The 14344-nt window shown below is 35.8% G+C and overlaps 2 protein-coding genes across 8 annotated transcripts; one reads left to right on the forward strand and one right to left on the reverse strand.

Annotated features, from left to right (window-relative positions):
- Nucleotides 1–367: 367 nt before the first annotated feature.
- Nucleotides 368–3901, forward strand: LOC113288125 (transcription termination factor MTERF9, chloroplastic-like). Of its 2 annotated transcripts, none has more exons than XM_026537081.1 (7): nt 368–835; nt 1169–1247; nt 1386–1573; nt 1682–2371; nt 2494–2938; nt 3052–3177; nt 3681–3901. In XM_026537081.1, exons 1-5 carry the CDS (start codon nt 539–541, stop codon nt 2806–2808), a joined length of 1569 nt encoding a protein of 522 aa, XP_026392866.1. In that variant the 5' UTR covers nt 368–538; the 3' UTR covers nt 2809–2938; nt 3052–3177; nt 3681–3901. The 2 variants fall into 2 exon arrangements, with proteins under 2 accessions (XP_026392866.1, XP_026392865.1); XM_026537080.1 differs by having other exon boundaries at nt 369–835; nt 1679–2371.
- A 4873-nt stretch (nt 3902–8774) lies between these two features.
- On the reverse strand, nt 8775–13159 carry LOC113288126 (zinc finger CCCH domain-containing protein 18-like). 6 transcript variants are annotated; one of them, XM_026537087.1, is made up of 8 exons: nt 12032–12900; nt 10880–11867; nt 10591–10758; nt 10330–10509; nt 10123–10196; nt 9931–10022; nt 9623–9749; nt 8775–9377 (listed from the first exon to the last, which is right to left on the reverse strand). In XM_026537087.1, the coding sequence occupies exons 1-8, from the start codon at nt 12069–12071 to the stop codon at nt 9364–9366; spliced, it is 1683 nt and encodes a 560-aa protein (XP_026392872.1). In that variant the 5' UTR covers nt 12072–12900; the 3' UTR covers nt 8775–9363. The 6 variants fall into 6 exon arrangements, with proteins under 6 accessions (XP_026392872.1, XP_026392868.1, XP_026392870.1 ...); XM_026537083.1 differs by having other exon boundaries at nt 9623–9740; nt 9861–10022; nt 12032–12899; XM_026537085.1 differs by having other exon boundaries at nt 9623–9740; nt 9861–10022; nt 10904–11867; nt 12032–12898.
- Nucleotides 13160–14344: the final 1185 nt, after the last annotated feature.

Here is a 14344-nt window from a genome sequence, read left to right on the forward strand (position 1 = left end):
GAATTGCCCTTTTTCAGTGGATGCTTATCACATAGATTCAGCCATCGGACGAACTGCTCAATCTGAGCTTGTTCCAAACGAGCATGAATCCGTAGATCAGCACTCCCTGCAATAATCTATCTCTTTTATCTTAAAAAAAAAAAAAAAATTGTCCTGACCTTCTTCCCATGTGGAAAAATAAAAGTAAAACAGAGCTTGCGTTTTTCACATGGGTATGTTTTAGTGAGAAGACGGACACCGAGCAACAACACTTGTACTCCCCTCGTTGCTACACCTAAAATTACCGTCCTTTAACCCCAAACCGCGAGAAGATATTTTTTTGCGCCATTTTTATGTGTGGCTAAGGATGACAGTAATAACGGCTTCTGGTTCAGCTCACTAAACCCTAAAAACAAATTAAACAGCTCAGGTTTTGGATTTTTGTTAATTAAACCTCAATCAACAAAACCCACCAAAAATGAAGAAGAGGATAAAGATATTCTAAACTAGGGTTTTGAATATTCTGTTTCCTGTTCCTCTAATACTTCTTCTTCTTCCCATGGCTGTTATCTGTTTTAACTCTAAACTTATCCATACTTCAACTCATCCTCAATCATTTTCTTGTAATCCCTCTAGGTCGAATTTCAATGATGAAACTACTACATTGTTAAAGACTATTAGAGGTAAAAGAGGAAAACGAACTAGTACTAGTAGTTTTGTTGTTCTATCTACTCATTCAAACCCTAGAATTTTAAAGCCTAATTTAAGGTCTCCATATGGACAAAGTTTATCACCTTATGATAGTGATGATGATGGTGAAGAAGAAGACGATGACATTTCTGAGGATGAGTCTGATGTAAGTATTCCTTTCTTATAAATTCTGCTTAAAATTTGGTTGAGTGGTCTCTGGTATGAATTATTTGGGGGTAGAACTACTACATTATCTGTGTCTAGATAAATTTACACATTCGGAGCTCACCGTCTTGTTCAATTAGCTCAAAGTTTGCATTTTCAGTGTTAAGGGTTTCAGCTTAGTTCTGTGGAGGTTTGTTGCTCAATTGTGAATGAATGTTTGTTTAGCTCAATATTAGCCTGTTGTAGTGTTGTTCAATCGGCTTTAACGGTGTAATTTGAACAATTATCTTTTGGTTGAATCAGCATATACTTGATTGTATCTCAATTTTCTCAGGATGAATTTGGGGAGGATGAGGATTCTGAGGAGGACTCAAAGAGCTTCTATTCGAAGAGACAAAGTAAATCTAGACAAGGTATGCTGAAAGAACTCTGAAAAGGCTTGAGAATGTTTTTTAGAATAGAGAAGAAAAATCAAATTTATGTATCTTTTTTATCTTCTAATGGATAAGTAAATAATACAAAGTATAAACAATCTGCCAATATTGACACAGGCAACCTAGGAAAACCAAAAACCCTATGGGAACAGAGAACCTCATTTAATGGAGTTAGCATTAAAGGTACAAACAGTCGAATGGATGTGAGAATTGGTAAGCGTAGCACTGAGGAGGCAAGTTTTGAAGATTATGATTCCAATAGATCGGAAAAGATGGGATCCTTCGATGTTAGCGTAAAAAGAAAGGTATTGTGCACTATACGCATTCTCATTATGCTGACTTGCCGTAATCTTTTTGTGGACAAGAGGATGGTATAGTAGAACTTAACTTGCTTTTCTATTTTGCTGTAGAAGAAGGCGGAAAAATCTACTGCCAGTAGGTTTTCTCAACTGTCAGAAGAATTAGATTTGGATGAGAAATGGATTCCACTTCTTGATTACCTTACCACATTTGGCCTAAAGGATTCCGATTTTATTCAAATTTATGAGAGGCATATGCCTTTCCTTCAGATTAATGTGGCTTCGGCTAAGGAAAGGTTGGAGTTCTTGTTAAGTGTAGGTGTTAAACATAGAGATATCAAGAAAATACTTTTGAGGCAGCCACAGATTCTGGGTTATACCGTAGAAAAGAATATGAAATCCCATGTTGCATTTTTGACGGACCTTGGTGTTCCAGATGCCAGAATTGGACGGATAATTACTGCGGCTCCATCCTTGTTCTCCTACAGCGTTGAGCAGTCTCTTAAACCAACTGCTAGGTATTTAGTTGAAGAGGTTGGAATAAAAAGAAACGATTTGGGTAAAGTTGTGCAGTTAAGTCCTCAGATTTTGGTTCAAAGAATTGACAACACATGGAATACTCGCTTTTGCTTTCTCTCGAAGGAGCTGGGAGCACCCAGGGAAAGCATAGTAAAGATGGTCAAGAAGCATCCCCAACTTCTTCATTATAGCATCGAGGATGGAATACTACCAAGGATAAACTTTCTCAGGAGCATAGGAATGCGTAATTCAGAAATAGTAAAAGTACTAACAAGCCTTACGCAGGTATAATGTCTGTCTTTTATCATACTGGACTACTGTGCCACCAGTAATTATTTTCTTTATTCCTCTAATTAAAATTTCCCTTTTCTGAATTGGTTTAGTATATTACTTGACTATGTTTACAGGTATTATCTCTATCACTTGAGGACAATCTAAAGCCTAAGTATTTGTACCTGGTGAATGAGCTTCGGAATGAGGTGAAGTCCTTGACCAAATACCCTACATATTTGAGTTTGTCGTTAGACCAGAGAATTCGTCCTCGACATAGGTTTTTGGTTTCTCTAAAGAAAGCTCCAAAGGGGCCATTTCCTCTGAGTTCATTCGTTCCAACAGATGAAAGCTTCTGTCAACAATGGGGGACTAGTATTGATTCATATATGGCATTTAAGCAGAATTTACTACTGAAAGATTTTGCAAATAAATACCAACGGAAGGGTTAACTGGATTAGTTACTTAGGGATCCTAATTGTCTTACCAAGTCTATCAACAGAAGTTCTTCAAGAGTATGGGGTGCTTCTTAAGGCATGGCGACTTTGTATCTGTTCAGGAAGCTCCATTTTGATGCTTAAGGTTTGTGTTTTGCTCGTCTAACTTCTTCAGTTAGTGCTATGTATTTCTTGGTCTGGTTCGTTTTTATTTTTACTTTTCCAGGAGATAGTTTCTAACACAGAATTATTAACCAGGAGCTGCTCTGGCTTTATGTATGCATAAGCTTCACACTGACTGAGTCAATCATGTACAAGCGGGTTCTATTTCAATAAGTATATAAAGGTTCTAGTATGAAGCAATCCAATTAACGAACTTATGAGGTAAGTTTCCATTGAGAATACTTATCAAATTGACAAATTGAGTAGCAGGATATCGGAGTTTAGCTATTACAGTAGTATAAAGTTATTTTTAGTTTAGGCAACCACTTTTGAGGATACCCAAACACATCCTCATCCATCCCAGTGATAAAGTTCTGTCAATTGCTCCAGTGACCGCTCACCACCCATTAGATGGGTGGAAAACGGTTATGTGAGCCCTCTCCTTAAAAGTTGTTGTACATGATAATATTCTGTCGGTATATGTCTCCTTAGAAGTTGGTATACATAATAGTGTCTAGTATACTTACTGTACGAGAAAGACGCTGTGGCCACCACCTGATGATTCCATCTTAGCAAGCACTTAGGTAGAGTATGCCATTTAGACAGTCTCAAATCATCTGGTCCTAGATTACTGAATTTCTTCTTGAATGTCAATGGTGCAATATGTAAAGCTGTGTATAGTATGTATGTATAAAGGTTGATAAACTTCATACTACCCTTTTCAGGCTAGTATGTTGTTCGCCGAAGCTCATTTGGGAAGGTTCTGATGTAGCGCATGTATCTTGCAAGTGCACTTTCATACTGATATACTTCCTTTTGGTCACACTCTTTTTGTCCAACTTACTCGTGTGCTTATTACCTTGATGCTTGTAATTAAAAGACCATACACAATTTTGATCTTTTTTGTATCCCTACCCCTTTATATAAAGTTTATGTTCTTTTTTAATTGTAATGTTGATGTCTGTAAGAAACATACAAACATACTAGTTAACTTGAATGGCCTGTGAAATCTGTCATTTTCAAAAATTGAATTGCCTGTTACTAGCTGAATTAGTAGGGGCTCATTTCAGTGGCTGTTACGGCGTTGCAGTGGTAGTATGCTATGTATAATTATAACTTTGATTGATAAATTGGTACATTTCTTCCCAGTAATGGTACAGTGTACTCAGTGTCTACAACGTGGTACTTATCAAGTCTGACATTCCCAAACAGCATTGCATCTCTTGGATTGGATTTCAGGTTTGGTTTCAGACATCACTATCCTCCCCAAGTATGGCACGATCTGCCACGTGAGCTTGGATGACTGCATGTGCCACATATAGTGTTTCGGTTCCTTTTGTTTCATCCATTTGGCCATTAACTTAGAAATATGTTTAGGAAAGAAGATTATTAGAAGATTCAGAATTGCCGAAGTCAACTTCTGAAAATGTCAAAGCTTATATCCATGTATACTTAGATGTCAGCTTCACATTGTATATAAACAATGTTAATAGTTAATACAAGTGAAAGATATTTCAGAGAATAAACTTCTTAGTTAGACTAGATAGAACTACTATATTCGGAAATGCCCATACAGAAGTCAAACTCAATAGTGTTCTTGACACTAGCCAGGTTATTATTGAAAAAGAAAATTGTGGCAGATACATAAGATTTGGAACAAGAGACGGAGAACCGTATATTTATGAACTGATCTCTGCAGGTATATCTTAATTTATTTGCTGTAATTTGCATATCTCACTTTTTATTTACCTTATTCATTACTTTGCGGGCTAACAACATCCCATGTTGTACCTTAGAATAAAACGATAATTTTGAGTAAATATAGAAGCAAAACATGAATTTGGAATACATTTCAGCCGCCGCATTCACCCGAGACACGGAAAAATAATTGCGAAAATCTTAAAAGTTCAGCTGATGACTAAAAATGAAAGGTATTTAGGGATGCCTCTATTCTTTGATAAAAATAGAAAAGAGAATTTTGAACCTCTTCTTCAAAGGTACTATGCTACTCTTCAAGGCTGGAAATTGAAACTTCTCTCACAGGCAGGGCGGACAGTGCTAATAAAATCTGTTCTTCAAGCTTACCCTGCTTACCAAATGCAAGTTTTAGCATTACCCAAAGAGACTCTAGATCAATTAGACAGAATATAAAGGAACTTTTGGTGGAAAAAAGATGGGGTAAAAAGACAAGGTGGTTTTATAAAAGCTTGGGCAGGTATCTGCAAACCCATATCACAAAGGGGGCTAGGCATTAAAAACCCTCACCAGTTCTATTTAGCCCTTCTAACCAAATTGGCCAGCAGACTAATCTCTGAACCAAATCAATTATGAGTTAAACTTCTAAACACTAATCCACTAGAATCTTCTAGAACTGCTAATCTTTCCTGGATTTGGACTAGTCCAAAAAGGTTTGAATTTTATAAAGGATAACTTCTTGTGGCAAGTTAAAAATGGAGAGTCAGCAAAAATTTGGGAAGATAGATGGATTCCCAATGAAAATATAATTCAACAACCGGCGAATAGAGGAGACCAAGTTACAAAAATGGTAAAAGAGCTTATCACACCTGGAAACAGTTGGGATATAGAAAAAATAGATGAATACTTCAGTCCTGCGATTAGAGAAAAAATCCTTGCAATCTCAACTCAAAGCGAAGTGAAAGATAAAATGAAGTGGAGGCATCATTCTTCAGGAGCTTTCTCGGTGAAAAATATCTATAATTTTCTTAACAACCAGGATCAAGAAGTTGACACTATGGTTGATTTTCCTTGGAAGAAATAATGGAAAATTAAAACAATTCCAAGAATTAAATTATTCCTTTGGAAATTAGTACAGAAAGCTCTAGCAACTTCAAGTAGACTTGCATCTCATATGGAAAATATTTCTGCGGACTACCAGATGTGTAACGCTCAAATTCAAGAAAACGAGCAACATTTATTCAGGTTTTGCGCTGCCAGAGCCATCTGGTTTGGGGTTTCGTTAATCTTTATTAACAACCCACCTTTTCTTGACTCAATATGCAATTGGGTCAAAAACTGGATAGAAGACCCGAACTATGCTCAAATCTCAGACAAAATTGCTACAGTCCTTTGGTTTATGTGGAAATACAGATGTTCAGTTGTCTTCGAAGGAAATGATCGTAACCCGACAATGCTGATAGAGATGATAAACAAATATCTACACTCAGCAGCTTCAATATCAATCACGAAAAAAACTTCAGCTAGGAATGGAGCAGTATCAACTCCAAATTAGAATACAATTAACATGGATTGGATAATTTTATAGATGCGTCATTTAAGAAAGAAGATCTTTCAGTGGGTACCAAGAGGAATTCATGCATATCGACGCAGGCTCAGATAAAGCAATGACAGTTGTTCATGCAGAAGCAAAGGCAATGCTTAAAGCTACATCTTGGTTAAGAAATAATATTTTATCCAGTGTTTCAATTATCACGGATTGTAAAACTATCGCTGATTTCATCAACAAGAAATGCAAGGAAATATCTTGGGAAGCTGAAAACACAATAAAAGAAATTGAAGTGAATCTGGATAACCTTCCTCAACCCAAAGTAAGATATATAAACAGAAAATACAACTCAACAGCGGATTCATTAGCTAAGGAAGCAAGAATCAAGAACCTCCAACATTTATCTTTACATATTAGAGAAAAAATTTGTAAGTCAAGTATTTTTGAGAAAATTAATGTTGTAAACCTATTGTACTATATTAGTTGATTTATAATATCTAATCTTTTCACTAAAAAAAAAAAGAAAAAAAATATGACCAATGATGTTTGTGATCTTCGTATTGTAAGTTGCTCGAAATGGAAAAAAATCAAGGTGCATATTTTGGTGTTAGTTTTTAATCTTTGTTTTCTTCTGTTTAGCTTTGGATAACCCACTAATCCAAATCTTCATTTTAACTGTTTCGAATGCTTTGGCTCTTGGAGTCACTTAAACAATAATCTGCAGCGCTTGGTAATTGGCATTCCCTGTCAACTTACTTCACCCTAAATATAAAATAAAATTCTCTATCAACTTTTCTTTTGTTTTATGTTAGGGGGATTCCCCATCAACTGGGACCTTGATGAGTGCATTTTCTCTCAATTCTAAAATTAACAAACTAATCACTAGGTCAGGAATTGATTTGTAATAGTCTCACTCTTTCTTTGGTTCTACTAAACATATCTCTGTCGGGTTAGGTACCTTTTGCTTTCCTCTTTACTGATATGAAATTCTAAATCAGTCGCCCGTGATTGTTAATTGGGTACCAAAGTCTAAATAAGACAAATCAATATCCAATTTATCTTAACCTCCTTACCCTCATCAGGAGCGTTGCTATGTAATGCTGCAATAATCATAGATAGGCCCTCTCACCCTAAAACAGCATGAACGATTACTAATGACGAAACTTAATGTAGTCAAGTGAGCATCAAATTTGTTTGGCTCCAAATGCTTACACAGGATGGACTCCATGTTATATCCTTATCTATAAAACTGCAACATTATGGTGTAGGGGACTCACCGGTGGAATAGTGGAATTTGTGAAAAGAGATGTGCACATTCAAATAAATGTTCTTCAACCCCACATAGATCTCCTCTCCAAAAGATATTCTCCTTTGGCATTGCACCACCAACTTGCATTTGTGTGGTGCGACTACCATCATAAGAAAAAAAAAACCATTCATCTTTCATAAGGCCCACTTTTGATAAGCCATATAGATCGAAGGGGTGATGATACTCATGGCTTATCAAACTCGCAAAATTATACTCCATCGATCCTAGTTTATTTGTTAAAATAGGATTTTACAAAAATTTAAAACAAATTTAATTTACTTCCACATACACCATCAATCTTTCAAATCACTTGTTTAATATATAAGTTTTTGTATCCTAACTTTTATTTCTTTTTTGTTAATTAGATAATTTTAGTGGGAAATATAGTAATTTTTTTGTACATTTTTATTAAAAAAAAATTCAATTTTGATAAGTAAATTAAGAGGGTGTTAATTAGATAATTTTAGTGGGAAATATAGTAATTTTTTTGTACATTTTTATTAAAAAAAAATTCAATTTTGATAAGTAAATTAAGAGGGAGGGAATAGAGAAAAAGAGAAAGGTGGAAAATTAAATTCGTACCGCAACCACCAATGCAAATGTATTTTGCTTAGTTAAATTGACATGACAAAACCAATATTTTGCATGTCTTCCAAAATAGATGTCATGCTTTGACTAGTTATTGTTTGTTTGACTCCCTTGGACTCCCCACAAACACTATCTAGTTTCTAGTGCTCGTTAATAAATAGAGCTAACTCAGTTCAGAAGTAGTGGTCTAGCACCATTGTTGCCTCGATTTGGTTGTGTAGTCGCTATCGATTCTCTGTCCGATGGAGTCAGTCAGAAAGATGGGATGACATCTACTTCAAGGTGTCACTGTCCCCTTCCTTACCTACAGTGTCGTCTTAAATTAAACCTTATTTCATATTTTATAAGGGCAATTTTATAATTCTAATTTCTGACAGAAAAAATCCACACCGATTAATCTAGGCAACGGATAGTTCATCAAAGTTGTAGATAAGGTGGATTTCCCGCACTTTATTCGTGACCTTTATAATCTCATCTCTTTGAATGTGAACCACTTGCCATGAGAAAAAAAGTCAAAAACACAAATGAACTGTGTTCCCTTTCCAACCATACGAAGCCATGGTCAGTCACCTTGTATCCATACATATAGTGTAGAATCTAGTAAAGAAAAATTGGGATGAAATTCACACGACATTTATGCATAAAAGGAAATAAACTGTTAAACTACATAAACACTGATTATAGGAAAAGTACTGCTAATTATATTCAGGTAAAATTATTTTTCCATCTATTTCTTCTTCTACCAATACTGCAAAGATTCATCTACTACATATCTTTAGTATACTCTATCACTCTGAATTCTCTCTGCATATCTGTAGTTTCTTTTTTTCTCTTCTTTAACTACTCAAAAGACCAACTATAATTACATTATCTTCTTTCTTCTTCATCTAAAATAACATCTTCAGGGCTAACCCCAAAGAAACTTCATTTCTTTTCTAAAATATCTGTGAAAACTTCTGTTACATGTATAAGCTTTCTTTCTTTGTTGTATTTCCATTTCTTCTTTTGTCAACATCTTCACCCCCATAAGAAGCTACCACCATATACCAAGGGAGAAGATTCTTGTTTGATTGATGCCGATGAGTCAGGAAAATGTAAAATAAAAAAAGTAAAATAGGTAATAAAGATCCTCAACTAAAATCCCACTCCTTTCTTCCTTCTCTAACTCTATATTCTTTTTCTTTCTTTAGTTACTGATATTTTCTCTATGTAGCTGTTGAAATGCCGCTAGCTGGTATTGGAGTTGCAAACGGGCTCTCTGGTAGATTCAGTCCTCCTTGGCTAAAAAAAAAGAAAACAGATCACCACATAAGAAACACCTAAAAGAAATACAAGAAAGCGCAACCAGCCAATAAATTAAGCAGTTCAAACCATTTCTAGACAACACACTACCAGAATGGGGTTCTGTTGTCGTTTAACAAGCAAATGTCATGGTCAAACCATTGTAACTAAGTGCCAAAGCAGGTAATTAAGTCTCATACACATACTATTCTTCGTTAATACTTTCAATATTAAGGAAGATTTACCTCTCCTGGTCAGTGTAATTGTTGTTGGAGTGCCTAGCATTGTCATCACTAGTAGAGCCATTCTGCAACATATCAAGCATGTAACCAAAACGATTGGCTGATTGAAAGTCATTGTGATCTGCACAGGCTATGGCATAAAAGGAAAAACTAAAATCAGCAAGGACTAGAGCAAAAGAAAGCAATGAACAAAGTCAATCTAGATTAATGTAATTGTTGATTTGATATACTTAGAACAGACCTTCAGAGAATCTCAGCTCATCATTGGTATAACCAAAATATGGTGTATGAGCTAGGGGCTTAGTTGCTACCTGAAACTCAGCCAGGCGCCTCCTCTCATATTCAAGAGCTTGCTCTTGTTCCTCCAAAATCATCTGCTTCCGGAGTAATCTTGAGTGCTCGACTGTCAAAACAGTAGGATATTATTCACAAAAGAAAGTTAGATGCCTACATTACATATTCACATGAAGAATAGTTAAATCTCCATCTGTAATTGTACTCACTTGCTTGAAGCTCGTGATCCATATCAAGAAAGTTAGGGAAATACATTGGACGTTCAAGTTTGTCATTATACTTCCTGAAAGGGAAGAAGAAAAAAAGAAAAATTTAGGTATACAGAAGTGGAGAAACATTCTTTTGGTAGTAGTTGAATAAGGTGAAACCATTCCAAAAACTCAACATTTATGTATAATGGAAACACGTAATTATACCTGTCGACAAGTCTAGATTTTTCCCGATATGGCTTAACCAGAACTCGAGCTCCACAAACAAAATGAGGATTCCCTTTAGCTAGAATTATTTCGGCAGTTTCGGTGTAAAGAAAGGTAACAAATCCAAACATCCTTTTCTGCTGGCAGGGGATCCTCACATCTTGAACAGGACCAAAGCTCCTACAGAAACCCAATAAAACGTTATGTTTAACAATCCAAATGCAGATACTTAACATAAGCATAAAAGTTTAGAATCTTTACTTGAAATAGTTGGAAACATCCTCCTCAGTAAATGTACTTTCAGCTGGGAAAGTCAAATAAATCTGTCTAGACCCAGAGACTATTGTACCAGGATCAGTCCTCTCACTCCTGTAATCCATATATCTCGAGGCATCTTCAGCCAAGACAACAGAGTGCTGCCCATGAGGTCTGAAACTCCAATGAAAAGGGAAGCCTTAATTAATAACTTATAAAATGTATCTCGATGCTAATTCAAATTTGAACAAAAGAAAGAAAGTAATGTACTAAGAATTCAAAGAGAAACACACACCGTAAGAGTTCATGATGATCGCACCTGTCAATGAGGCGAATGCTGTTCTTCAACCTAGCAAGAAGTTTAGTCAAACTATAACCAGCCTTCCCATGCCTCTGACTCTCAGTGAGATACCCTTCAGCTTGAAGATTCCTCCCATATTTCTCGTAATACAGCATGGGAAGAGAGGCAATTGACACAGGCAATCCTCGTCTAGATTTCAATAGCTCAGTAAGCTCCATTTCAAGTGTCTCAAGAGAGCCTGGCAAAAACATGTGATCCTCATTACCCAAGTCATTTCCATTAGGGCTGAAAATCTGAGAGAAACTGTCAGCTAAGTTTTGACCATGGGAGAATCTACAGCTGGTACCATGCTTACAGAAACCCTTGTTGAAATAATGACAAGCCTTCATAGGAAAATCTGGCAAGCTCAAGCTTGGTGGTCTGCGGTTCCGTGCAAGAACACCCAATGCCCCATCAGGGTAATAATAACTCCCAGGAAAATCACCACCACCATTTACAGAATCCATCTGCTCATCCATCAGGAACTGTGCATAATTCTGAAGGCGGAAATCATCATTGATTGATTCAGAATAGGGCGGAGGAATGAAATCCATATTATGAATTGGTTGTTGATCAGACAACTGTGGATCCCAGTGTGGAGAAGGAGCAACACGAAACCCCCCATGAGAAGAGAATGGACGGGAGGCAGCAGGTGAATAGGGAGTAAACTTGTGGGGGAGGTCTGAATTGGGTGAAGAACTCATTAAACTAGGTGGGATTGGGGAAGAACCAAAAGGTTTAGGAGACAGGTTGAGATGGATTTTGGCTTCATTAATCAAGGATTGAATCTGACTGTCAGTTCCACAAGCTAACCTTATCATCTCCCGCTCACCAAGGTCTTGTAAGAGAAGATAACCGGTAATCTTAGACACATTTTCAGGTTCCAGCTGTTGAATTCGTTGTAGCACAATTCTTGTAGACTCAGGAAAATCCATTTTACATCCTGAAATTACAACACAACACATAAAACACATACGAAAGAGATTCCTGAAACAAAATCATTTACAATACCAACAATCAACAAGAGAGACAGCATAGATAATCAAATGAACACACTCAAATCAAAGCATGAAATTCAAAAATCATATTAACAGATCTATAGATTACCATCACCACGACCAACATAGTTTCTGAAAAGAAAATCCATTTTTGTTTCTTCCACTATTTTCCCACTCTCTATACCATTTGTACCTATTCTTCTGCGAGAAATAGCTTTAAAACTTACCCTAAAAAGTGTTCAAAACTTGCTGAAAATACAACCCTAAAAAAAAAAACCACACTGATATTTATGGAGGATAAAAGAGATTTTTTTTATATGCAGAATAATTCCAGCTTTGGAACCGAAGAGCACCGGAGAAAAAAACATCAATTTAAAACCCTGAAAAAAGGGGTCTTTTATTTGCTTTTTAAGGGATGAAAAAAAAGCAAGTCTTTCTTGTTTCTGCAACAAGAACTGTTCATTATCAGAAACCCCAGTTTTGAATAACCCTAATTTTGAACAAGAAAACAAAAATCCTTTCTAAAAGGAAAACTTAGCTTACCTTTACTCATACCTTCCAACCTCAAAAACATAAAAATAAATTTACAACCTTTATATTTATTTCTCTTCCACACAAACACAAACTAACTAAAAATAAACCCTGTTTGCTTCAGAGAAAATAGCAAAAACTTAAAGTTAGTTCCTCTTAAAATGGTCTACAACCTAAGACGTCATTAAATCTTCTATTAACACAAGATACCCCCAAACCACAGCCCCCACTGTAAGACATACTGAAAAAACTTACTCAAAAATTAAAAACCCACACTTTGAAAGGTAAGAAAATTAAAGTCCATATCTTTCTAACTTAAACAAAAAAATCTCAAAATAAAGAAGTAGAATATATTTAAGCAGACCCATTTATAAAAAACTGACGGAAATCAAAAAAGAGAACAGGGTTTCATCATCCTATAAACATGAAAACATACATCATAGATCTAACAGATACCCACCAAATCTTAATAAAAACTTCTTCTTGAGTGAGAGAAAACACCACCAGTCAGAACCAAGAGAAGGAGGAGGAGAATATGTTTAGAAGCTCCTCCATGATTACGACCTGTTTTATCTCCTTCAACTTCTCTCTAGAGAAAAAATGTTTTTGCTTTTGTTTATGTTTCTCTCTATATATAAATTCTCTGGAAACACGAAACTAATCTTAATATACGAGCAAAATGACAGAGGCGCCTCTATTTGACTTCAAATCAATATTTATAAATAAACAATAATTAATTAATTAAAATTTAATTTCACGTTTTATGAATTTAATAATTAATGAAAAAATCATTTCCTTGTTTTTGTTAAAAAAAATTACAGGTTGTATCTGTCGTTACAGAAATCTACGGGATTAAAATTTCGAAAGGAATTTCTTTCCTGGATTTACGAGGTCTATTTCAAGCTTATCCGTTTAAATGACTAAATTATCCTTTTCAATTTTCGATATCGCGAATGTTTTAACTTTTTGAATAAAAACAATTTTGGAAATAACTAAGTTGAGGTAGTGGGTAGTTTTAGGTTTTGTTTGGTTTCCAGTTCAAAAGAAAGTCAGTCAGTCAAATGTGTTCAAATTTCAGAACTGCAACATTTACACGTTCTTTACAGTTTTGTACTGATTTTGTTACAGAGATTTATTGAGTGTACGTATTATCCAAAGCTACGTTTCTTTATGACCACTTGTGAGGTCTATTACCCACTGCTAGAGGACAGTGCATAGGGTTTAGGGTTTTGTCTTTTTGGGGAACTTTATGGGGCTACTTACAACTGGTAGATGATACATGGCATACTTGCAATGACTACAATAGTGACCCAACATCTGTAAACTCACAGCTTGCCGCTGACGGCCAAATGTCTGTCTGTGTCTATTTCCGGTGAGCTACATAGCTTAGCTTTGGTGGTTTGTACATGTGTTCAGTGGTGAGAGTCTCTATGCTAGTTTTCAGCGGTTGATTAGTCTTTGTAAATATTTCTGAATCCCGAGAAAACAAGGTAAAAAAGACAAAAGGGAGGGAAATGAAAAGGGAAGGGTAATTTAGAGAAGTTGAGAAATGAGGTGACCGGTTCAACCGGCAACTGAAGAGGAGAGTGCGCCCATGAAAGACCGAGAAATTGATGGTTAAATGATCGAGGGAGTCTTGGTCTTCACAGTTCGAGATTTTAAGATTTAATTTGATTTGGTTTTTTAAGAGATCCGAACAGGAAGCCTTGCGACTTCATAATCTCTTCCATTGGAACCGGGACTTTTAGTTAACTCTTCCTCCTCCACAATAGGGCTGTGTTTTTGACCCTGGTTGATTAAAATGAATGCCAAACAAAACCCACTTTTGACTTTATTTTATTCATTTGGAACAAATCATTCTTAATTTTCACAATTAATCCCCCTGTTTTAA

This window comes from Papaver somniferum, chromosome 6, assembly GCF_003573695.1.
Source record: "Papaver somniferum cultivar HN1 chromosome 6, ASM357369v1, whole genome shotgun sequence".
Taxonomy (NCBI): domain Eukaryota; kingdom Viridiplantae; phylum Streptophyta; class Magnoliopsida; order Ranunculales; family Papaveraceae; genus Papaver; species Papaver somniferum.

Bases quoted from the DNA above. Each gene is read 5' to 3' on its own strand.
- LOC113288126 (XM_026537082.1), bottom strand. From the start codon at position 12,071: ATGGATTTTCTTTTCAGAAACTATGTTGGTCGTGGTGATG. The intron at 10,510-10,590 runs GTAAAGATTCTA...GGGTTTCTGTAG, and splicing joins GATGTTTCCAACTATTTCAA to GAGCTTTGGTCCTGTTCAAG. The intron at 10,023-10,122 runs GTGAGTACAATT...CTGTTTTGACAG, and splicing joins GGATCACGAGCTTCAAGCAA to TCGAGCACTCAAGATTACTC.
- LOC113288125 (XM_026537080.1), top strand. From the start codon at position 539: ATGGCTGTTATCTGTTTTAACTCTAAACTTATCCATACTTCAACTCAT. The intron at 836-1,168 runs GTAAGTATTCCT...CAATTTTCTCAG, and splicing joins TTTCTGAGGATGAGTCTGAT to GATGAATTTGGGGAGGATGA. The intron at 2,372-2,493 runs GTATAATGTCTG...CTATGTTTACAG, and splicing joins TACTAACAAGCCTTACGCAG to GTATTATCTCTATCACTTGA.